At 39.4% G+C, this 26,844-nt stretch overlaps 1 protein-coding gene across 7 annotated transcripts in view; it reads right to left on the reverse strand.

Moving 5' to 3' along the window:
* Window positions 1–1,301: 1,301 nt before the first annotated feature.
* satb2 (SATB homeobox 2) overlaps window positions 1,302–26,844 on the reverse strand; it is a 45,341-nt gene continuing 19,798 nt past the window's right edge. For 6 of the 7 annotated variants that reach the window (XM_027179629.2, XM_047815000.1, XM_047814999.1 and 3 more), the window contains 11 exons: window positions 25,255–25,437; window positions 18,123–18,249; window positions 16,959–17,082; window positions 16,499–16,601; window positions 15,621–15,671; window positions 14,922–15,493; window positions 14,276–14,488; window positions 13,594–13,680; window positions 12,602–12,754; window positions 10,913–11,107; window positions 1,302–6,079 (listed from right to left, as the gene is read on the reverse strand). In XM_027179629.2, coding sequence (XP_027035430.1) covers window positions 5,459–6,079; window positions 10,913–11,107; window positions 12,602–12,754; window positions 13,594–13,680; window positions 14,276–14,488; window positions 14,922–15,493; window positions 15,621–15,671; window positions 16,499–16,601; window positions 16,959–17,082; window positions 18,123–18,249; window positions 25,255–25,437 — 2,429 coding nt within the window. In that variant the 3' untranslated portion in view covers window positions 1,302–5,458. The remainder of the gene's footprint in view (window positions 6,080–10,912; window positions 11,108–12,601; window positions 12,755–13,593; window positions 13,681–14,275; window positions 14,489–14,921; window positions 15,494–15,620; window positions 15,672–16,498; window positions 16,602–16,958; window positions 17,083–18,122; window positions 18,250–25,254; window positions 25,438–26,844) is intronic. The other variant, XM_027179631.2, reaches the window with a different exon arrangement.

Here is a 26,844-nt window from a genome sequence, read left to right on the forward strand (position 1 = left end):
GGTATCACAGGACTTGAATGAACACTTCCAACTAAGTGTGAGTCAACTGCACACAGATGGTTTGCAGGATATAGTGTCACCCTGCCTCTATCTACAGTGTGGAGACAAAAGAGTGAGAGAACGACTGATGTTAGGTCAATTGATATGTCGACTGAGATGAGAATTCATCATCCATAAAACAAACTGCGTGGGCCTCTCTCTGGGTGGTCTGGCATGGCCACGGCACCATAACAAGGCTTCACTTGCAGCTAGCAGCTAAAAGACGCAGCAGCCGTTCTTGCCAGCACTATGGTTTTAAATCAAAACCCTTACAGCTCTCTTAATACCCTTGCTGGATCCCCAGCTTAACGACATCCAGCTTCAAACCTGGAGGGGAGAAAGGGTTAAAACAAGCCAATTGAGCGAATAATAAGTTCAATTAGGAGATTGGGGGACTGGCACTGAATGAAAACCAGAGGACACCCCTGCAAGCTGCTTTTTGAAAAGAAGGAAGTAGTGGCAGGGTGGGAGGACTGGCAGGTGTCCAGGGATTTGGAATGAGGGGAGACATTATGTAAAGGCTGTGTGGATATATGGAGGCTGTGGGGCTATGGGGACTGAAAAGCAGCCAGGCATGTGATCCTGCACTTTGCTAAACATTTAAACCACCTTTTCAATCCAAAAGTATTAGTTAAACTATGTACATTGAAATAATTATAATAAAGACGGCAAAGCATAATGAATACTGAGCTCACCATAAAAAGGGATATCAGTGGCTGACTAACCGGCGAATGTGAAGCCCAAATTAGTATTTTGCTTTTTCTGGGAAGTCTGTAAATTTTATATATTGCAGATTTCAAATGTTTCCTTTTATGTTCATGTGGTTTTGTGAAATCCAAAAACACGTGATAAAAGCTTTTTTTGGGGTCACCAATGATGGTTAGCCCACACAATTTTGATGGTTTATTTAAAGATCTTCTTCAGCAAATGATTACAAAAAGTTGTATCATTACTGATCATTTCCAGTAACATAGTTCAAAATGGACAATTTTTTTTCCTATTATGGTTTGTTTTGGTTGCTTTTTATGAAAGCGTGTTTGGTTCTTGTGGCCACACCACTCGTTTTCCCCAAGACTTAGTCTTTTTGCAAAAGACAACATTGCATTGTTCTAGAGACAACCTCTGTGCTTTTTGAACTTTTAAAATATACTTGGTAAAATGTCAGTTGTTACGGTTTGCTTCATCCATAACCAATTGCATTTGCATTTGTGATCAAATAGGAACTGACTCAGAGCATGAAGTAGGAGATCCAGAAACACATGACTGATCCACTGATGCACTTTATTTAAATGACAGCAATTTAAAAACAAAACGAAACATTAAGACACACAAGCCAAAGAACCCAAATAATGCACATAATTTATTATCACTTAGTGATAATGAATGATCCATTTGAGGAAAAGTACCAATCCTGGAGTGGCAAACCTGATTCACATTGTAGTTAATGAGGATAAACAGTCTCCATAGTAAGCAGACAGAGCCTTGTGCTTAGTTAAGGCGCACAGAAAGAGTACAAGGAAGTGAAAAAACCCACTTCATTCTGTAATTTATCTGTTAGTCAGAGAATTGTCAGAAAGCAGAAAGAAAAATGTTGCAGGAAATGAATCTTTAAGTGCTACATTACAGAAGAAGGGTTACAACAGTTTACAAAATGTCTGTGGCACATGTGTGTGGCTGATATTGATATCTGTAACTGTGATCTGTGTTCTTATCACTAGATTAATTTTGATTCCTGTCCTTTCCTTTAAAATAATTTCTTTACGGTGAGAGTTTATGCTATCCAGGAACCACTTGTTTCCCTACACAGGGACATGATCACTTCAAATTAACCCCAAAAGCACAGCATGAGTGAGAGTGGAGGAGAAAATGAGACAAAGTGCTAGAAATTAAAAAGGCAAAGACGAGACTCCTGTCACGGAAGAGACGGGTAATTGGTGAGTGACCCTGACCTATCGCTCATCAGGGACTCTGAGAATTCTCTTTGTTTTCCTACTTAGCACAAACTCTGTATAGGACATGGAGGAGGAGGTGATGAAGGAGCTGAGTGGGTAGGAGGCCACCCCTGCAGCAGGTTAAACACCAGTCTAGCATGCACACGCTTGTCTCACCAGGACTGTGGATAATTTAGGAGCAGGGCAGAGACAGACTCATCAAAGCTGCTTGTTTGAGACTTCTCTGGGCACTGCAGGGGGCGGGGCCACGAACGGGTGAGGGATAATAATGGTAGGGGTGGGCTTTGGACTCCTACAGTTATAGCTGATTGACAAGCTTAATTAAGGTTTAGATCCACCTGACAATCAGTACTCTATTATTAGACACCCTTATCAGAGCCTCCAAATATCTGACATTTTAAGGAAGAGATTCAAAGTAAGTGTTTCTCACCATTCCAGGACTGCTGTGAAATTTAACATGCCTCTGGGTGTCACCAAACAAACTGTTAGCAATTATTTTAAAACTGTGAATATTTAGGACATTTCATTAAAAGTGTAATACAATATAAAATATCAGTATAACATATTGACAGGATATGTTTAGCACATTAAAGGGAGTACAATCTGTAAAAAGATCTTTTCCACAGTGATTTAGGCAACAAAGTTGAGAAACAAAAGTGAGTTATCCACGAGCAGCAAAGTAATAAACCAGAAAGCAGCGTAGAAATAAATGTCTTACTTACTGTACTTTTAAATTTTACTTGATCACATGATCATTGCATGTTGGGCGCTCTTGATATTCGAAGAAAAAATTATACAAGGATCAGTAAGACCAGCCTTGCTCTGAAACAAAGGCTCAATAAATGGCTCTTAAATCTTTTACACAGTTTCACCAGCATATTATAGATGTGCTAAACCAAGTCAAAACCATCAAAAGGAAACTAAGGGTCTTAAAGGTGTGTTGGTTAGTGGTTAAATATCACTGACTAGGAGATACTTCACACTGTGAAGTAAACAAAAGGACAACAGTGGTTTAAATCAACATACTTTACACTGTATCCTCTTTGTGTCACATTTTTGCTCAGTGTGAAATGACATCAGGCTCCCTGAGGTATGGCATGGCTGTGCCGTGTGTCCTCATACTTCCATGTTAATTATTGTCACTCCTGCATGTGTCTTAGTAAACATCCCTGGCCTCACTATGCCTTTAATTGAATAGCACTAAGAAACATAAGCCAGACATTGTCACATTGCACTGCATACCCAGGGACCTAGTGTAGATCTCTAAAAAGCAATGAGCCATAATGCATAAGCAAATGAGAAACAACATAGTGTAGTGTTTAATGTTTAAAGTTTGATTTAAATTCATGATCTGCATGTTGGTGATAACTCAAAAAACAAAACCGTTCTGATGTTTTTAAGATATGCTAATGCGAGTGAACGTTTTGCAGTGAAGACATTTGTAAGGATTTGCACATCAAAGACATATAAAGAAAAGGCTGTCATTTGTAATAGATAAAACATCTACATAAACATCACCTTATGAACAAAAAACAGATTAATGGTCAGTGTAAGGTTAACAATGACGATTATTCTCGTATCCAGAAATGAGCAGGTAGCAGCTGATTCTCAAAAGCAAATCAGGACCCTGGATCCAAGTTTGCTATAGTATCCACAGAGGCTTTACCACAGAGCTTAGTAGCTAAGTCCATTTCCCGAGATGTGACACATTAACACATTTTCATTAATGGTACAGAGTTTTAACTGGCTCAATAAATGGATTGTCAATATTTCTTTTTAAAAAAAGTATATTTTCATATGCTTTGTCTTATTTTTGGGTTTGACTCATCTACTGCCATTTTCTTTGGAAAAAGTATGGAGTGTAGATTGAAATGGTAGTACACAATATCACAGGGTTCACTCAATTTCTTCAGTAACTGCTTCTAATTCTCAATGTTTTGGCAGTGTTCCCCTCTTTCATAAAGTCATTCATTACCAAAACAACAGCTTTGAGACAAAGGCTGCTATTAGACTATGAAAAACCCCAATCAAAAATAACATTAATGACAGAAAGAACAACCATAATAACAATAATAATAACAACAACAGTAATAATAAATGTGGATATAGATAGCAATAAATAGAGATGTGGAGTGTGGGGTAGGTGGTTTGAAATTGGTACACTTTGTGTTCCATTAGAGAGAAAGAGTCACAGGACAGAAATCATGAGACATAGGGATGTAGTCGCACACAGAAAATGACTGATTGCTGACTGTTGGTGGACAAATACTTTACTCTCCTCAACATGGCCAAAAATAGGACAAGGCAGTCAGACTGCACTCTCTCCTGTCACTAAATTGTCTTTAGCAGTCAATAGACACCTACCTATGTTTTTTTATTCTTGATATTTACTAGCCATTTTAAGTGCAAAGAGAGTACAAAGAGACATAGTGACAAGATGTCTCGTGTAAATGTATTTATATAAAACAACCATTCACTAAATTTAGACTGACAGAGGTGTTGAGGGAAGTCCATGCATGGGTGCATGGGTACCAGGCTGGTGGTTTGTATCACCACATTGGACTATATGGAATGATGTGGTTGTTTGTGGGAGACATGGCTCTATCTTCAAAGGGGAGGAAAAGCTAACTCTGGACATTTCAGTAGACCACATGTATTTACAATGGAATCAGTCAGTAAGGCTGATGTATACACCACAGCCCTCATCACTACCTCTAACCCACCCACCCATCCATTCAACCACTTAAATGGCCAAACATAGCCACCTCTTGGAAACATAAAGAATTCCCCATCACAGATGGGAGGAAGAAGAGAGAAGCCACAGACACCCACCAGGCTCCTTGATGAGACATTAGTGTCCCTGTAGATGTCCATGGCTCATCTAAAACTTATCTAAAGCTCAATCACTGTTATTACTCTGAATGCCAAAGAGGTGTGAAGGGGACAATAGTTTCTAATGATCCCCGGATTGTAGGTTAGGAATTAAGAAGTAAGTTCTTTTAATTAATGTGTAAGTGACTTTTGGGAGAAACTACACTGATTTAGGATATTCATACTATTAATTACCCACACCTTAATTTGTGAAACCATGAGTAAAAGTGACCACTTGTCAGTTTAGGATAACAAAATCCACTTTCAGTGTCATCAGATATCTGGCACCTTTTTTAAACAAATAAACAACAATTTTGGGCCACTAACCTAAATGTTCCTTCATCATGTTTACAGACCTTACAGTATCTGGTGCCAAATGATCTTTTGATTCATCTACTAATCCTTATCTTAGCTATTTTTGTTGTAACACATTTTCTTTCTATAATCAATATTCAAGCATACTCTTGTCCTGTTTTTATTCAATCTTCATTTGACCCTGTGCCGGATTCTTTTAGTCTGCTTTTACTGTTCCATTTGTTCCACCTTCCACTTATCCTTTTCCCAAAGTGTCCCTTTTTTTCCCAGGGCAGAATGCTTTATCTCTGATACTCTGCCTGGTCTCGTGGACTGGGGGATGAGCTGGAGGAAGGCAGGGAGCTGGGTCGGATTGACCCTAGAGATAAAGCCTTGTCCTTGCTCTCTTCTTGGCCTGAGGTGGAAGAGGGTGTTGAGGAAGAAGTGACTGCTCCTGGTGGGGCACCTTCTTGTCCACTGTAGATTTCCTCATGGCCATCTTCACTAGACTCTGCATCCTCTGACCCAGAGAGTAGCTCTTCGTCTCGATACTCAGCAACATCAACTCCACTACCCTCAGCTCCCAGCTCCTTCAGTCGGCCATGGTGCTTAACATGGTAGCGCTGGTTCTGGAAGAACTTGACAATGGTGTGCTTGGGCAGGTCCAACTGGGCTGAGAGGGTGTGGATGGCTTCCTGGTCAGGGTAGAGGCCCACATCTTGGATGAAACTTTGCAGAATGCCCAGGGCTTCCAGTGAGATCTTGGTACGGGAGCGGGGTTTTTTAACAACACTACTACTTCCTCCTGTGTTGCCACTACCAGCACTAGCCTGAGAGTTTTCCTCCATTACAGAGTTGGGCATTGAGTCCTCACGCATGGGAGAGTGGTCCTTTAATTGTGGCACAGGCTGTCTATGGAGAACCTGATAAGAAAGAGCAAAGATCAGGTTAGTGAGATCATTAAAAGAAGGGAAATGAATAATAAGTAAAGTAGTGCCCCAGAGTACAAAGGTTTTCATCAATGAATATTCATCCAGTGTCCATGGGGCTCTTGACCAGAAAGAATGTCCAGTCACCTCTAGTAAATATCCAACCACACCATCTTGTGTTATGACTGTTTAACCAAGAATATTACACAAATAACATGGGAATATTGTCGCCCACACCATTATCATTATCAGGTCTGTAATTTCAAACATGTGGGTTATATGGAGATGATATGATCAAAGGGATGGAAATATTTTTCTGATATTGTTTTTTGAATAGTTTAGAGGAGTGAAAATAACAGGAAAGGAACAAAGAAAGAAAGGGGGTGGTAAGGGTGTAGTAAATAGTGTTGTTGGTGTAAACAGTAAAATGATGGAAGTGGATGGCAACTAATGTCTCTAAAACTCTGGAAGGTGTAGCATGTCACAGCAAAACTATTGAAAACTATGGCGCTGTCCTGCTGAGTTTATGACCAGGGTGGGGTGCCCACTGCCTCTGTGCTGGAATGCTAAGCTATAAATCTGCGGTGCATTAAAATTAAAGGACCTACATAAAGATAATAGTCAGTCACTCTCTCTCTCTCTCTCTCTCTCTCTCTCTCTCTCTCTCTCTCTCTCTCTCTCTCTCTCGCTCTCTCTCTCTCTCTCTCTCTCTCTCTCTCTCTCTCTCTCTCTCTCTCTCGCTCTCTCTCTAGCTTGCCTGCTTGCTCTCTCTCCACTCAATAATAACAGGGCATTTTTTTTTTTAAATAATACTGAGGGCAGGCCAGACCACAGAATTGCTCTGATTTCACTTGTGGGGGCTTTCTGGGGATAGTGTTTTACAGGAAGTGTGTATGTTTGTCTTTTTTCTTTCAGTTCGTTTGCTCTATGTTATATTATTTTTGATGTCTCTTAGAAACAAACTGAGACCACAAAAAGAGTTAAGACACTGTGATGGGAGTGGGGCTGAGACACATGAACCTTAAAACTGGCCACATGATATAACACTGCTATCTGTGTGTAGGCCTACCTACAGAGACCACACGCACATAGTATGGCACTCAATTGCAACACACAAACATAGACCCCCCTGCCCACTCAACCACACACTAATATACATACACTTTTCCTGGATTCGGCATTTGAAGTGTATTTCTTATGAATTTTTTTCTCAAACTCTACACACACACACACACACACACACACACACACACACACACACACACACACACACACACACACACACACACACACACACACACACACACACACACACACACACACACACACAGAACACTTTTGTTCACTTGTGTTTATGACTGTTGTGAACTGTGGCAGCAGCTAAGCTAAGCCCTGAAATGGTCAACCCCACAAGTTCAATTCCCAACCCTGTTTGTATTAGGAGGCACCCAGTGTCTTAAATCAAAAATGCTCTACCCCCTTTTACACCACTGATCCAAGAGGCTGCTCAATTCCTCTAATGGAGTAGGACACTAATGAAGAGAGCTGAAGCCAAACCAGAAGAATGACTCCATCCTCAAATCAACCCTAACACCGTTAAAGCCATGAAGTCAGTCCCCTCCATTTCTTTACTTTCCCTCCGTCCACTTCATTTACTGCTCCCACTACGACTCCTCGACCACAGTCTACTTTGGACACACACTTTCTTTCCTTATGCACTTAAGGCATAATTCAATATTGAACCTCATCCATTTTCTGTGTTTTTTAATTGCAACCAGGGACTGCTCTATGAGTTCACTACATTAAGATTTTTTTTTCCAAATCAGATCCAAATTACAGCACAGAAGTATGAACGAATTAGGGTATAATATGAAAGATTTAGATGACTCTTAATGAGGATTGGGGTGGTGGGGGATTTGTCTTGCCATCAGAGACACTGCTAAGACATCAATACATTAAATATGTAATGATGAAGACATTTTACTGTTAGTATCCTTTTGCATGACTTCACCTACCTCAATTACAGACATGCATAATAATTTCTGTTTTAGTTTTTTTTCATATTGCAATGCCTTCAGAGTGGGTGAGTTTTTGAGTTCTGAGTGTACTGTACATGAGTGTGTGTGTTCGTGTGTGTATGTGTGTGTGTGTGTGTGAGGGAGAGAGAAATAAAGAGCTAAAAAGAAAGCATGCGTTTTGTGCTTGCCTATACAAGTCAGTATATAAGCAGATATGTGTACACATTATTATATGTACAGAAAAAAACATTGATTCAATGTTTAATGACAATACAACCAGATTACAATCAGAAATAATCCAACCAATACAATCAGAAATAATCATTTTTTGTGTGAATAGGATACATAGAATAGGATTGTTTGAGCTGTAATAATCTGCTCCTGTTGGAGTATCAGAACACAAGGCTGGGGGTGTAGCATCCAATTTAGCAAAAACAAAAGAGAAATAATTCATAAGGACAGACTTGCCAAATGAGCAGTGGGGGGTGGGGCTTATGCCCATGAGCACTGTGTACACATGGAAGGAATAGTGCTGAGGAGGCTAGGGCACTTACAGGAGCAGGTGTGTGCAGCTTGTGGATGTTAGCATAAGTCACACGGACGACACAGTATGCACTACAGTGAAGCCATGAATTAGTCTGGGATCCAATACATTGCATGCAAGGACAGGTGCAAAAGTGTATGTTCATAGCAGTGGTATGTTGGATATTAGACATGTTAAACAAAAAGCCTGAACTACGTGGACTCATGGACTAATGTTTCAGACCATGGCGAACTGAGTAAAAGCTTTTTTGTATTCTTGTTGGTTAACATACACTATATTGTGTATATGTACAGTATGTGAAATTATTTGAGTGTTCAAGCAGCTGGGACACATGTGTGCTCTGTGGTGGCAGGCTGGCTGGAGCCAAGGGGATGCTGGGTATTTTGAACTGGAAAGGGACCCTCATTACTGTGTCAAGAAAACAACAGCAGAAGAGACAACCACAAACACACGTATACACACTAACAGTCAGACAGAGAGACATACAGACACCCCCCCACACACACACACACACGGTCAATGCTTGTTATGTGCATTGGCTACACATCCTTTTAAATTTGTGCTGACAGCAAATAAAAAAACAACAGAAAAAACAAAACAAAACCTAATTTATCTTAACTCATTGTGGTCACTGATTCCTTTCTTTAAAAGAGCTGAATCAGATCTAAAAGCACAACCTTTGCACATGGAACAAACCATGCAAAAGAAAGAACACAACTGTTCTGGATACAGCTGTTTGATTTCTTGTGAGCTGTATTTTTAGCTGTCTCTGTCCTCTGTGCGGTGGCTTGTCTGGGCTCTGTGTCAGAGGAGACCTGGAATGTGTTAATAGAGTGACCACAGTTTCCTTCCTGTGATGAGCATTTAATAACACAGAAAAAATATAAGGAGTTTTAAGTGGAACACTGAGCGTATTTTAAGGTTCTTCAAGGAAAATAGGAAAGCTAATGTTTAAACCTAAAATTAATGGAAGAAACTGTCAGCAAAGCCTGCCGAAACACAACTACCTTAACTGTACAATAACAGTGTAACACATACTGGGCTAGTTGTTCCATTCTCCAGACTTGCTTGAAGTGCAGCACAAGCATTCATTGCATTGTATTGTTGAATATGAAGGTTAGGAAAGGTATTATGCAGTCTGTACAAAAAGAAAACCAAAAGAGTAAAAGAATAAAAACAACAATATGGTTCTGCATTGAGGTACAGGGTGCAGGCTTCCCATGCCAAAAGTGTCAGTCCCTTTATGGTCAGTATTCTGTAATAGCTTATGGTCAAAGCCACTGTACAGTAACCTTAGTCACCCGTTACTGTGAATTCCCATGAGTCACCTACAGTAATATGTAGATGTGTGTAGAAGTGTGTATAAGTGTGTATACGTACGTGTGTGTGTGTGTGTGTGTGTGTGTGTGTGTGTGTATTCTGTCTCTTCCCGCCATTAATAATATCAGGGCTGTGGTGGTACTGTCTGTCAGGGTGTGTCTTAATGGGGCATTTCCTACTGCGCCCAAAACACATAAATAAGTACAACCACACACACACACACACACACACACACACACACACACACACACACACACACACACACACACACACACACACAAATATACTCTGCTTAAACTGCTACCATAAAAAGAAACCAAACTGGAGCAAGAAGACGAAAGAGAAAACAAAAACAGAAAGAATATTTTTGTAGGCTACAGAATGCTACAAAGATACAGGAAATATAAACCTGGAGGAAAATAGATATAGGTGTGTACCATTTCAAAAGGTATGAGGTTCTGTATGGAAATGAGTGTGCATGTGTATATGTGTGAATTTTGAGTGTGCTTGGTGTACATTGTAATGACACTGGCTGGAGGATGGAAAAGTCCATTTAATCAGTGCTGCATTTGGAGCTATTTGTGTGTGTGTGTGTGTGTGTGTGTGTGTGTGTGTGTGTGTGTGTGTGTGTGTGTCTATGATTAAAGGGGGCTGGATGTATTAGGTTATTAGAGATTGGCAAGGACCCTGAGGCCTTGATATGAAAACAAAAGCCCCAAAGATGTGTGCACAACCACACAATGAAACACAATCACAATGACCCCTTTTCCGTTCCACAGCAGCAATAAAAATATGGAAAATATCATAAATCACAAACCATTTAGGGGAAATTTGCTGAAAAAATCCTAGATACTAATAATCCCATGCTTCTATCAACTTTAGCACTGAAAATTTTAATAAACTCATTTTCAGCATTATGAATGCAATCTATTGATCCAGACTCACCTGAGGGTCAGAGGGTAGATGAAGGACAGTGTGCAGACGTTCACTGTGATGGTGGCGCGACTCCTCCTCATATACGAGGTCACGGTCTGTTTGGGGGAGGGTGAGGAAACGGCGGATTGTACAAAGGTTCTCCCACAGTGTGCGGTTCTCTGGGCTTGGACTCTCCTTCCAACGGAGCAACTCACATAGCCAACCCTGACATAAAAAGAGTGGTAGGATGACAGGTATTCAGATAGAGACAAAGGGGGAAAGGAAAAGTGAGAGAGATGAGAATATGTGAAATAGAGTGTGAAATGGAGAGAGATATGATTATCTCTGCTAGACTAGGCCAGTCTTTGATACCAGCTGTTGTGGGAAGCCAACCTCTACCAGCACCCTGTGTTAATAACCTGATCAGTGCACTCTCTCTTTCTCTCACTCTCTGTCCCTTTCTCTCTCTCTCTGTCTCTCTCTTTCCAGGCCCTCTTGGCCAGCTGCAGCAGATGGGTGCGTTCAGCCGTGACCCCCCAACCGACCCCAGACCTGTGGGACCCAACCGCATCTGTCACATGCATGCACACACATACACACATACACCAGCACAACACTGCTTTACACACGCTCTACACAAATTTTAGGATTGGGGTGGTCACACCTGCAAACTCACAAATAGTGTGCTAACGGTCCTTGTCTGAAAGGGTCGGTACAGCACTGTCGTCACTCAGACAATTTCATGGCAAGAATTAGGCGCAGCTGGGTGAGGGATCAGATTTGACTAAATCAATTATCTCTCTTTGCTCTCAAATGGGAAATGGACCTACAAATGGTCCAGCAGGTTTTCCAAAATATTCCTTAATCAACACTCATGGATTAATTCCATGCTTTTTAGGTGGAGTTGAAGGCATGCACTACACTATTATTACAGCATCCTTTTCAAGTGGTTTAATCTAACCAATAACAGAGTTTTCATCAGGAAAGCTTGCATATGCATGCTTATACTGATCTCTTTATTTATTTCTTTGTGTGTAATTAACCACATTATCTCCAACCACATGACTGTTAAATCTTCCCTACCATTCCTACTTGATCATATTGCTGCAGCAGTCTACAGTACCTTGAATCAGAATATTACTGTCTTTCCACAGGTCAGTGTGAAAAGGAGCTAGTAATCAGGACTATCTGAGGAGTGCAATGAAATATGCCTCCAATGAAGTGACTGAGTCATGGAGGATAAGATCCTTGGGATGTTAAGATGGTGGGTCATGGTTGGGTGAATGAAAACCATTCTGATGGACATCTGCAGTGTAAAGCATATCTAACTGCCGGTATTGTTGTTTACCGGTACAGACGTGCTCTGATCAGATACCAGTGCCTGCACAGGAGGAGACTCTTGCTTATGGTAGATTGAGCACAGCTTAACATCATTTGTTATTTTCAGCTTTATTTTCCTTTCATGTGGAATGGAATTGCCCAGTGTGTGACTTTGATAATCATGCATGTGTGTAACATAAATGCATCCTTAAAATGAAACAAATAATTACCAGTCAAATCCCTCCATTTACCCCAATGTTTTTTGAATCATCACCTTAAATGCATAAAATCAAACAGTAGAAAAAGAGAAAGTTTTGTTTCTGTACGCTTTGAAGGCTTTGAAGTGTATCATTAGCATACTGAAAGTAGTTATTTGGGTATGCAAACATAAGGGCTTACTTGGCTCTTGTTGGCTGCCACCTTGGCAAACAGAGCCTGAGACACCTTGGCTCGCTTCATCTCCTGCTGGATCTCATCATAAATGGACGATGTGATGTTCACCAGTGGTTCCAGTTTCAGGGGAAGGTCAGTATTTGGACCAGAGGGCTTAGACTACAGGACACCACGGAAATCAGATTCAGCAGAGACAGGAGTAAAGCAAATGTTATTAAGACAAACAAAGTAAGTTTCAAACAATTGATATTCAAATAAAAGGTTAAAAGTAGCATGTGTTTGTATTAGCGGAGCACAGAGAAGGATGCATTCAGTAGGAGAGTAGTTAAAGGCATTCTCTTGCATCTACTTTGTAGTTCATGTTTAAATCAGTGCAGTGTTTGAAGTCATTTTGCAGGCACAAGCAAGTAATCTCACATTCCCCAACACAAAAGATGGTAAGATAACAGTATACAGACATAATAATAATAGTACACAACTGCATTCCCTGAGACCAAAGGATCAGCACTCTGTCCTTATATCACAGAGATTGTTGCTATCTGGACTTTTCACTCATGCTCTTAAAAATAGTCCTGCTCAAATGACCCTACGGTTTGTTCAGAGAAAGTTCCGAACCATTACTTAACATATCTAGCTACAAAAGCCAAACCTATGTTTAGAGACAGTTACCAAATATTTTGTCTCTATGCAATGACAGATGCTGTATAAAATGCAGGAAACAGAGTATACGAATGCAGATATAATAAATGTGATCACAAAAATGTCTTAATAATGTCATAAGACATTATGACAAAAATGATAAAACCTTATGAGATTAGCTCAGCTCACACTACCTGTAAAAAATAATCCTGAATATAGATCTTCTTCAACAGAAATGTTAAAATTCGAGAATTGTAAAATCAAGAAATTCTATTTTCTACACAAGCATGAAATAGTAGCTCCCTGTATGTTCAACAACTGTATGTTAATGAGTGAGAGAGAAGTGTTGTGAGCCTCACCGAGTTGATAATTTTGTTCTTGTTTTTCCAAATAGATGCCCAGGCATCAGGCGTTAACTGTTCGTCCATGTTGCGCTCCCATACTTTCTGTGTGAATGGAACATGAAACAATTCACAAATGTTTCACTCCATAACAGGTGAACATTTAATTTTTAAGTAACATCTGGTGTCATAATACTTAAAACTGGATAAAAATTGTCACTGAAGGTAATGTTGAACAAAATCATAAAATGATAAATAGTCATGTATTTTTTCTTCATGGACATCAAAATGAATCTGTTAAAAAATGCATCAATAGTAAAAACTAAATTGTTTATAAACAGATAAGTATCGAAAGCATCAAAAAGCTGTACAGTGGTGTAAAAAACACCACTGTTCTTGGGTAAATTTCTAAACATTTCTTTAACCCTGTGTTATGCTACAGCAATCCTACGTTAAAAAATGTGATTTTGCTCACAAAAGCCACAAATATGTATAACCCAAACAAAACAACTGCTCTGATAAGACCGACCTAGACAGAAATCACAACAATCTCTGAAGCACATGTACAGTATAAAAATGGAGAGTCAGACACACAAATTTACAATGCAGGTACTCTCATACTGGGCCTGGCAAAAAGACAGCTCTGTAGTAAAAGTGTGTAAGGCCTGAAGGGTTTTAGTGACAGCAGGATAATGGGTACCTGAGATAGGCGGTTACCCCCAGGACTGGAGTTTGAGTTTGGGGGCAGCCCTACAGGAGGGTTCATGCTGCGTTCACGCTCCTCCTGGTAAATCCTGTCTCGCTCAGCCTCAGGAAGGTTAAGGAAATTCTGCATGGCCTTGAGGTTGACCAGAAGAGATTGGGAGGCTGTGCGAGGGTCTTCCTCTTTCCGCAAAATTTCTGATAACAGACCCTGGTGTTCACGAACATGCACACACAAGGACATGAAAGCAAAATGAGAAAGGTCCAGGTCTTGCAAGTATACATATGCAAATCCCACCAGGTCTTCACCTGCACCACATCATCTCCCACCCACTCTATAGCTCTAATGGGGCGTAATTCAGGCCTGCAGAGGTTCAATGCACCAGGTGTGTAAGCTGCTGAGAGGGCGGGAAAGGAGACTGATATGGCCCAGGGACTGGAACAAGCATGCTGGGCCTTAGTGCAGTGACCTGCAGATTGGAAAATCTGATCTGATCTAACTTTCTACCCAGAGACCTCAACTAAAGACTTGAATCTCTGCTGTCTGAATTAGAAGAAATATAATCTAGACATTACACTAACTGTGAATACCCTAAGAACTTTTTAACATCTGTGTTCATTTTTAGATTTTTTTTTTTTTTTACCTGTGTGCGGTTGAATGCCACCCTGGCAAACACAGCTTGTGATACACTGGCTCTCTTGAGCTCATCTCGGACCTGTTGATAGATGTCTGATGAAACCTCAGCTGCTGAAGGATTGGTTCCTGGCTCTCCAGGGCCTACAGACTTACTGGGCCTTGGGATAGGTGGGTGGTTAAGGAACTGTTGGTTGATGGCTTGTGGGTGCTGGTGGGCTAATAGGCGACTAACTGCCAGTTGCTGGTTGATGAGGTGAGCCATAGCTATCTGCTGCTGCACTATCTGTGGACTGAGCTGAGGTGACAGGAGGCCTCTTGGGCCCAGAAGAGGCTGAAGGGCTGTAGGAGGAGCCACCTGTGACCGTAGCGGTGGACTGTGGTGGAGCTGGCCACTATGAGATGAGGGTGGCTGTGGCTGTCCTTGGGATGGGGGCTGTGACTGAGGTGTCTGAGGTTCTCCAGAGCCACTTTTCACAAGAGAATTACCAGTTCCCAAAGGTCCTAATTGAGCCAGGCCAGCTAGGTGAGTGGGAGGACGCTGTCCTAACACACAGTAGTCGACTAAAGTGTCCCTCTCCACTGTGAAGAGATGAGATGAATAGGCTTAAATAATAAAACACTTCTTTAAGGTTCATATTAAAGATTACAAGTAAACAAAAGCACCAATCATTTCTTAAGTAACTTTATTTGAAAAACATTTAGTCACCTTTAATTTCAGAATTCTCCCGTATTGGCCACATCTTCTCAAAGTAATCACCTATAATAGAACAGAGTGAATCATAGTGACTGTGTATCCCAAATGTTAGCAATGCACATTCATAAGAGCAAGTAAGCACACAGGTACTTTCTAATTAAAAGAACATGTTATCAGTGTTTTAGCCTCTTTTACTAAAGTTTATGACTACGACTGTCAATCAATAATATTTGTCACATCTGGTGGCTTGTGGCTGTGTGTTTGGCTTTGGGAGGCAGTGAACAAAACTGAAAGCAGGCTTTATGTAACCCAACACTGCTTGCTCTGTCACCAAGGACCTCCTTATTCTCTGCTGGCTTTTCTCTCTCTAAAGCAGTGCTTGGGGTTTTCTCGACACTTTGATCTGTCCTGCTGTGTAATTATGTTGCCTTTTAATGGGGTAAGGGAAGGAGAAAAATTGTCACAGGCATTTAGATGCTAAGAGGCTTAAACAGCCTAGCAGCGGGCATGCTCATCTGCTGAGTCTGGTGCTGGAGACCTCCTGTAGAGTGGTGAGGGAGCTGTGGTTTCCATTAAGCTGAGAGATAGACTGGGGTTCCCCTGTCCAGTCACAGAGCAATGTGCAATACAAAATGTGAGGTAATGTACAATCCATGATGTGTACCAGAGATTTATTAAAATAGTGTTACTTTATCCCACACATTATGAGCTTCATATCTGGTGCATATCTGGTGCATTACTTCAGTGAGTTCAACTCTGTACTTTTTCAAAATTATTTGAGGCATATTGACTAGAAGACAAATTGATTTTTAGTTCTTCCTAGATCTAATTAGTGAATCAGATCCCCAAATATAAAACAGAACAGTGTAACACAGTAGCTTTTATCTCACCTTTAATCTTTTTATACTTCTTATACCAGCGGCCAAACTCTTGACACTTAAGAGTGGACACATTCGCATAGTAGGAACTGTTCACGATGGAGGAGATCATACTCTGGGAAAGGTCAGAAGAGGGACAGGGACAGAGATGACTGCTGAGAAATAACTAGTGGCAAACAGCAATGGAGACTGAAAGCCACAAACATATGCTAGCAATTGATATAAGGATCAACACCCCCACAGAGCCTCTCCACCGAAACACATCATACACAGATACACAAATCTCATGAACTGCCTTTTTGCATACAAGTGAAGCACAAGGCTTGCAAATACACACATTATTGATGCTCACAAACCTTGCTCACAAACTTTAATACTTTGCACCACTATTAATGGAGCTCTAATCTGTGATCAATAATATGACTTTCATGAAGTTTAGGAAGAGTTTCATGGTAAAAGGTCAGGTCTGTACCTGGGAGAGTGGGCATTCCTTTGCCAATGTGCTCTGGTTCATCTCTTTCAGCAGCTCCTTAAGTGCATTGCGCACTGTTGCATGATTCCACTGCTCTGATGGAAGGTCCTCCAGTTTGGCAAAGCTGTAAGCATAAGATTCATCAACACCTATTCTTCTATATATTCAGGATGTGCACCAAATGGTATATTTGGCTCACCTGTACAATTGTTCATGCATGAAACAATCCAAATAGCCAATCATGTAGCAGCAACACAATGCATGAAATCATGCAGAATCAAGATTTTTTCACTGTCCAGATTATGTGAGAAAAACAGGGCATTTTTCCCATAGCACATCCCTTCACATAATGTTTTTTTTTTCACAACATCTCTGAATATAGACTGTTGTGCATAAAATCCTAAGTTATTATTTGATGCCAACAATCATATCACTGTCCATAGACGTGTTTCCCTATTGTGAGAATTAAAGTGCAACAGGCTTTTAATCCGTAAGTGTAGGATTTTATGCATCATGTTGCTTCCACTTCATTGGGCTGATTAGATATTACATGAATTTAGTATTACATGAGCAGGTTTACATTTGTTCTAATAAAGTAGGTAATGCACGTTTAGTGACCGATTAACAAATTATTTTGCCACTGCTACAGAGAAACATACACCATCTATGAACATGTAATTAAACTGCTAGTCAGTATTAAAGCATTGGTTGTTATATGGAGCCTGTTTTATCAGTAAACACAGGAATAAACTGCAAGTGACCATTAAGGCTATAAATGACTGTCTAAATTATGGACTGTTTCTGTGGATCAGCAGGTCACCACAACTATCATATTTTTAGTATAAATTTTGGAAAGTTTTGCCACTACTGTAGGCAATTCAGGTAGCTATTCAATATATAAATTCCTTAAAACTTTAGCTTATTATTCAGTTATTTATTTTTAAGCATATTATTCAGTAACAACCATGCACTATGAACGTCACAAGGTGTGAAGTTAATGGATGGAGGAATAAAATCTGTACTCGCTGACTTGTTCTGGGAGTTCAATGATTTAATAAAATATACTGAGCTCATACCCAAACTAAAATATCTCTAAAACAATCTGTTATAACTTTACAGAAATGGTTAACACTGCAAAACACTGCTGCTGGTATTGTGTCTGACCTCTGCAGTTGTATGCGTAGTGTAACCATGTGGTAGACGTCCAGCAGCATGTCAGCCACTGTGGCATCAGGAGCGTCCGTCAGGCAGTGGATAGGCAATGGTTTCCAACGACCCACCTTAATGATGCCTGTGAGCAAGAGAGTGACACACACACAGAGAATTCATTAACCCTGTTTGATCTAATTTGTACCAATTTCCACAACATAAATCCATTTCCATTACACGATTAAGATGGTCGTCCCACCCCCACTGTCAGAGTTGGTTGGAAAGGAAAGACCTGTCACCCGGCAATTCTGCCAAAACACCAAAAGCTGACAAGGGCAGATTACATCACCAGAGCAGGACAGTTATTAGTAAATGATTACTCTTCAGATATTAGATATCTTAATGGAAAATGGAAAGTGGAAAGACAGACAGAAAAAGGAACACTTGACTTTGAACTTCAGTGTCTATTTGGATGTAAATACTACATATATGGTATTAGAATGATACATGCACATAGACTTAAAGATGGGTCAATATGAATGTGTATTGCATCATGGATGTGGGGAAGTGTATCGGGGGCTTTCTCTTTCAGCCTTACTCACTCACTCTCTGTCTCTCCCTATGGAGCAGTTCATCCCAGGCTATAAAAGCAGACAGCAGGGAACAATAGCTGTAATGATAAGGCCTTATCTATTAAACTCTTATCAGGCAGGGAAGAAGCACCTGACACGCACACTGGTGGCTGTCCCATTAAAGTGCAGCTTGCTAGGACGCCACTGCTCTTTTTACAGCCTGCAAAGATGTGGAGGAGAGGCTAAGCTTTCGGACACCCATGTCTGCCCCTCCATTAATGGCCCTGTCATAAACACCAGTCAATGATTGTTTGATTAACCCAAATTGACCGTTATAAATGCCTCTCACTGTGCAAAGGATGGGATGGCCATTTATGACCGAAGAGTAGTCCATAAAGATGTGACTACTAGGGGGGATGTTCTCCATAAGAGAAATAGCCGCGATGTTAGTCGTCCAAATGTCATTTTGTTGTCTCACAAATAAAACACATAATCAGGCTGTCCCTAAGCAACCTTAAGGGAGGAGACAGTTAGTTTTGCTCTTTGAGTCACTTTTAAAATTGAGGATTTATGGGATGACAAGATGTCACATAAATAAAGATTTTATAAATGCAACAGGCCTCTGCATCTGTCATAGTATATTTTTTGCCCTACTGAGTAAGGAAAACAATGATTGAAAAAAATCTGTTTGCTATCATATTTATTATAATATAATAAATGTACTTAACCCCTCAAATGTCAGCTTTGACATTCATTTTACATCTCCAGCTAGGTTAGATGCTATCTCATCAACATTATGGATGTTATTCACATAATTAGTGTCATATCTCATTTACAATCTTTTCTTTTGGTGATAAGTTACTTTACACAATAATATTCATCATTAGAATATACACTTAGATACAATTGTCCTGATTTTTCCATTTGAATAATCTCTTACAGCTCTAGTAGCACTAAATGCCAGAGCTGCAGGTTTTTTTTAAGAACTTTGTTGAGCCATTAATAAAGGATGAGTTGGCCTGATCATTAACTTTGCTCTATTTATTTCCAGATGTCACAAGGATTGTTTGGATGTGCTACTCATGGAAACTGGGTTTCTTTGCTTATCGCATTATTTACCTATTTTCCAAAGAGGCCCACACTGTCACCACTGCGCATGAGCAAAGTTCTTCTTTAGACACACAGACACACACACACACACACACACACACACACACACACACACACACACACACAGACACACAAACACACACACACACACACACACACACACACACACACACACACACACACACACACACACACACACACACACACACACACACACACACACACACACACACACACACACACACACACACACACAAACACACTGTAGACATGTACAATAAATGCAAGATTAGCGTTAACACTTAAATGAAATACCCAGCTGGAAAGGTGGATGCGAACTTCCCCAGGACTTATTAAGGACAGGCTGAAGTCATGAAAGCTAAACAATGCAAATCGCATTACTGTCCACTAAATGAGAGACAGACATGGTATGGCATAGCTTCTTGTGTCTCTCTTTCTGGTGCTTCAGGCTGTTTCTGTAAGTTGAAGAGCTCCAGCTGTAGAAGAGTCTCAATAGCAGACACACACTAACCTATCCCCAGCCAATATACCACTGCCAACACCAGTTAGCTTCGGACAACTAACTCTTTTATTCAAAAGCCAGACGGTCCGCTCATTTGTGTCTCTCAAGTTTGTGAGTGAGTTTGTGTTTTGACTGCTAGAGAAAAACTAACACGACACGCCTGACCACCTCTGAGACTCTCCATTCTCACTTACATACGTATAGGCCTTTGGGGAGTCTTGCATTTGTTCTCCAAAGTTATCTGTACAAATGTATTCCCCAGATACAGAATTTGAGGACTAAGTGAAACAGATGAAGACAATTTGTGTGGTGCCACTCCCCCTTCAGATCTCCTCTCCCTCTCTTTTTGTCTTCAGACCATGTTTATATTACTTGCTAGCTTTGATTTCTGTGGGACGAGCCTGTTTAGCTCATTGTCTCGCTGTGCAATGCTGCATGTATGCTGGCCACAGTCTGACAGTCTATACAAGCCACACAACCATGCTTACTAAAGTTGGCATCCAATTTACACACACACACACTTTCTCCACATATAGCTTCACTACAGTGCTGAGTAATCAACCAGCTCATGTCCTAAAGTTAGCCTCATGATGATCTGACCAAATAACTTCACAAAAAATGTCATATTCATGGACAAATTGTAACTTTATTGAAAGGAGAACCTTAAAGATTAAAAGCTTGGCAAAGAATTTCAAGGATGTACTTTCATTCACACAAAACACACAGTGCAACAATGGACCTTGGACACTGGACCTTGTGGTAAGGGCATTAATGAATCATATTTAACTAAGAAAGCTTAAGTTCTCTGGCATTCTCTTCCCCTCTTCAAACCATTGTTCCAATTGCCACATTAAAATTCCTGTTCTCTGTGATGGTCTTTCTTGTGGGAAGCTGGTGGCTTGGCTTAAGCTTAAGTGTACTGATCCATATACGCTCATATATACAAACAGAATCCCTTTGCACATTCTATCTCTCTCCTGCTCTTTGTTTCTTTAGTAGAAAAATGCAGTCAATTGTGATAGATGCTTCCGTATGCTCACACTTGACTTTATTTAAGTGGCATGGTTTAACTGAGGGGAATCCCATGATGTGTGCGAGTCAGGACAACCACAGAGCTCCATACAATCATGATTAGCACAAGAGAGGATTAGCTGCCCATAATAAGAGTACATATCTATTTCAGTGTAATGGTTACATTTAACTGAATTAAGACTATGATAAATCTGATTGTGCGTCAGTTGAAATGCTGCCACAGAGATCATTTGTTGGAATAAACGAGTATATTTATAAGATGTGAGAATAGCCTTAACGACTGAACATTAACACAAGATGTTCATTTTCATGGAATTCTACTTTTAGACAGCTGTTATTATTTTTTTCTTTTATAAAAGTGTTTTCAAGACCAATTTAGAATTTCTGAGATATTAATAGGAGTAATCATATTTTTTTTTTTTTAGATTCCCTATGGATCCCTTCTGTTGGAATGGTACTATACTGGCTCATACAGCAGCCCACGTACAGCAGAAATAAAACCCTGTCAACCGTAAAAAAAACAGCTGGTACAGTTCAAAGCATCCAAAATGCCCGCATGTACCATATCAAGCAACAGAACATATTTTCCATCCAACTGACCCAGATGGTGGTTTGACCCTCAGGAGCCACATGTCAAACGTGGCAGGGCAACAATGCACTTCTGTAAGCCATCACCACTGTTAATTGTCTGAAGCCTTAAACTACAGGTCTGTCTATATGCTTCTATAAAAATACTCCGACCCTTATAATTGAAATAAACAATATCTCCCAGTTAATTGCTGGCCAGGCTAATTAAAGAAAGGCCGTGGTGCTGGGAGAGGAGCTTAAATACACCGCTGGAAGAGAGCTATGCAGGACACAATTCAAACAGGGAGAAAATAGCCGGGACTCTGTGTAATTTTGGTCTCAAACCACACGGGAAAAAATGTATAATTTAAGCCAGAAATTATTCATTTAACATAAATGCTTATTTTAAAAAACAAAAAGTATTCATTTAACATGAGGTCTCTCTCTCTCTCTCTCTCTCTCTCTCTCTCTCTCTCTCTCTCTCTCTGTCTCTTTCTCGCTCTCTGGAAAATTTGGAAAGGTAAAAGTGGGTGATTCCTTGCTTTGTAAAGACTGTGTCCGTGTGAGTGTGAGATGGGTAGGTAGTTACTGAGGAAGGTAGACAGACAGCCAGCCAGCCAGCCAGACAGCCAGCCAGACAGCCAGCCAGATAGATAGATAGATAGATAGATAGATAGATAGATAGATAGATAGATAGATAGATAGATAGATAGATAGATAGATAGATAGATAGATAGATAGATAGATAGATAGATAGATAGATAGAGCAGTAATTGACTAATCTCATGTTATTTGGCTTGAGCCGTTAACTCGAGGGTGTGGAGTAAACTGCGCTGTCTCCACACTGTTTGTTTTCTTGTGGTATGCTATTTCATTTAGTCTTTCCCTCCTCCTGTTTTTATGTTAGTTTAGAAGACTATACCATTGTGTGGAGATGACCTCTTGGCCACTTTTTTGGTTTACTGATACCAGATGTTTAGTAGTTATCATACTTTTAAAAATGCAATAACTGTTCATTAATTTTGACATTTCTACATTTAAATGGAAATAAATAGTTGGCTGTAAACTCAGCACATCGGTAATTCATTATGGAAAGACTAGAAAAGATGGAAAAACTCAATTATGGCTGTTGATAAATATAGCCTGATTACAAATGTGTATATAAATGTGTGCGTGCATGTGTGTGTGTTAAATTGTTTTGTTAAAGAAAAATACATGTTTTTTAAAGTCAATTTTTGATATGTTTGCTTAGCATTTTGCTTACATTTTATTGCACTGGAACACATATGTATTCACATGTCACTTTTATATATTTATATGAGTATTTCATTAGTTTTTGGTAAAATATTGTATGCATATTAAAAGACTTGGCTGTTTAAATCTCACACAGCTTCAGTGATGTCAAAGCCAAGAGTCTAAAGTAGCTAATAAATTCATTTAACTTACAAACTTACTCTGCACATATTTCTTAATTGTGTTATTGTTGTTATGTTGAAAGGAGTATTCAGAGTTTTACAACTCAGTTGTTTACCCACCGATGATGAGACAAAATCTGTTTATAATCCTCAGTATTCATTATTTTACTATATTTGAACAGATCTGCTACATGACTGGTTAAAATTTGAACCACCAGACCATGACAGAACCACCTCCGCATTTCAGAAAAAACAAGCAATAATGTTTTTCTCACCATCTCTTCTCTTTTGCCACTTATTGACTGCTCCATTGCATTGTACAGTCTACAGTATAGTTGTATATTATAGCTGTAATTCTAATTTGGTGCCTGTCATTTATAGCCAAATTTTTCAAGCTACCATTGTTCTGCTCCCATTTATATCGAATACATAAAACATATATAATTTTTGTAAAACATTTCCCAAAATTCTATATGTTATACATTGACTTCCAAACAGATTTTTACATACTTTCCAAATAAGCTGCTTCAAACTACAACAGTTGCTACTGAGACTTAATGTGCATATGGATAGAAATACCTAAAAATAACTTATTTGCTTTGCTTGCTGAATTCAATGATATTTGAATCTATGTGATGTGGCAAAACTGCTCTTAATTACCACAACTTTTCACTTTTTAAATTATTATCAGAGGTCTTTTTAAAGTTTACTAAATAACTGTTAAGCCATTGACTTGCAGATTAATTTTGCAAAGACACAGATCAAATGCCTTTTGAAACATCTTGAATATTTTGTAGGGATTTCAAATGACTGCCATATTTAAATCAAGCTAACAAAACAAATAAAAAGAAGCTAAAACCATTTTATATTGAAAACAAAGAGATTTAAATGGTTCTACATGTGTTCCCAGTTTAAGAAGTCGGTTCTTACTGTTAAACAAAATTATCTAAACTTAATGCTGTACCTTTGAGAACAGATTGAGATCAGAATGTGTTTAGAAATGTTTTGATTTAGGTTCATTCTTGAAAATAATGTCTTTCTTACTGTGATTAAATGGCTTTCTTAAATTCTCTGCATTCTTTTTAGAGTACACATATAATCCTTTCACTCTTCCTGGAGATGCCAGCTATATCTGTTATGATAAAGCATCATTATTATCCTTTTTTGCTTGCACACTTTAACATTTTAATATATGTAAAAATTTGAGTATTTCACATACATACACACACAGAATGCAATGTACACATGCTATGCATGTACAGGAGGCATCATGTACTCACAAACATTTCCCAACAGCTTTGTTCACAAACTCAGAATCCCGAGCATGCAACAATGTTTGTCTTACTGTTCTGGTGAAGAATTTCACTGACATTATTATTAATGCAAGCTATTAATTCAATGCCTACACTTGAATCGAACACTTACCTTAACCTCTATAACACATAGCTTTTCAAATAAAGCTAAACAACAATCACATAAATGTCATCAACAACAACAATAACAGTCATCCTTGTGGAGATAAGACAAATATCCTCACAAGATCAAAACTTTTGGATTGTATTATTCAGACTCCATTTATAAGAACTCTGAATGAGCTCATTATCCTAATAACTACATCTCTCGGCTGTCAAATACGAACCATTAAGATGCTTTTTTATACAGTGGATAAGACCGTATATAAAATCTGATTAAGTATTCTAATATGAATAACCTTGTATCATTCAATTGTTTGTGGCTCAATAAATCTTTAGACAAATTCATCTCCGAAGTCAGATGAACTTTTCAGGCAGACCAAAGACCTGTTTTATATATGCCATAACTTTTATAACACATGTAATGTCAGCTTCACTTATCCACAATGAAACATAATCGGTGTAAGCTGTGCTTAGAACGATATGAAAAAGTGTGACTTCCACTGGTGGACTCACCCTGTGCCTGGGCTGCTGAGCTGTGTGAGTAGCCGAGGGCCAGCAGCGCCGTCTCCACCAGCTGAGTGAAGAGAATGTCCTTCCTGACCAAAACAAACTCTGCATGCTCCTCTCTGCCCTCCCCCTCCACCACCATCCCTCCATCTACTTGCTCGACGACGCAGAACACTGGAATCATAAGACCTGTTGGGAGAAAGAGAAAAATAATTTCTGACTGTGTCGGAACACTTGCCATAGGTCAGTGGTTCATAAATGCTTAATGATTAATAGGTTAATCATAACATTTTTAGTGATGATCAGGGTTGGCTAGAAGCCATACAAATAATCAATTCTTTATCAAACCATTCCCGGACAAATTATCAAGCATTGGTCTGTCTCTGGGCCCTGTGTTTTACAAGCTAAACTGATAACTCTTTAGGTTACAGGGATAATTGTAAAATGTTATGCTGTTCATTTAATTAGTCAGACATTGCAACAGATATGCAAACTTCACTCTTTTGTTGTGAATGACAGTTTCATGATCTTTGCTGCCTCACTTGGGTGAATATAAACTTTTTTTCTCCCTGAAAAACCTGGTCCCATTTAAAGCATTTTCCCTGCTGTGCTTTGTTCTACAGACTTCTGGTGGCTTAAATTTATTAAAGAAATGAGGGTTTGAAAGCGTCAGGCAAACCAGACCGCTAATAATAACAGCCAACTTGGGTGAAATACACAGATGCCCCCCCCCCCTCCCCTCTGTCATTCTGTTTCACACACAAACACTACAAAAATATATAGAGGCTTGGAGTGGTGCGGTTTGCTGTGGTGCTTAATGTATAAAGACTCTTTTCTCTTTACACTGAAACAAATCAACATGAGTTCAAAGTTACAGCTTTGATTCATTTTCTATCACTTTGATCAATTTTTCACTGTATTTAAAAACTGACTGAAAAGACCTCTGGTGTTATGTTCCTTTATATAGTAATAACACATTTAGATTATACTGTATATGTTTATGTATAATATTATATATACTGTATATATAGCTCCTATCCAAGCCTCTTGTTTTAATCAATCAGCGCCTATATTTCTATTTCCTCCCCATTAATCAAACCAGCTCCCAATTCACAATCACAAATGCTCTTATGGAGTGAGTTACACTATGGGCCTGAGCCAAATCAAGTAAGTGAATTTCCCCCAACAGGGAAATATAACTGTCAACACACACCAGCTCCCAGGCGTGCTCTCTCTCTCTCTCTCTCTCTCTCCCCCCCTCACACACACACACACACACACACACACACACACACACACACACACACACACACACACACACACACACACACACACACTATCGACTGTCTCTGTTTAGCACCCAAGTTTTCACCTATCAGCTTTACATTGATCTTAATATTTTGTGTGAGCATCCATGTGCAGTATGTGTGCAGGAATAGATCCTGTCTGTGACAATATTCAGTTGGATTGTTATGTCTGTGTGTCGATATATATATATATATATATATATATATATATATATATATATATATATATATATATATATATATATATATATATATATATCCTCTGATTCTAATTAGTGGTACAATACTG

The sequence above is a fragment of the Tachysurus fulvidraco genome, chromosome 6, assembly GCF_022655615.1.
Source record: "Tachysurus fulvidraco isolate hzauxx_2018 chromosome 6, HZAU_PFXX_2.0, whole genome shotgun sequence".
Taxonomy (NCBI): Eukaryota; Metazoa; Chordata; class Actinopteri; order Siluriformes; family Bagridae; genus Tachysurus; species Tachysurus fulvidraco.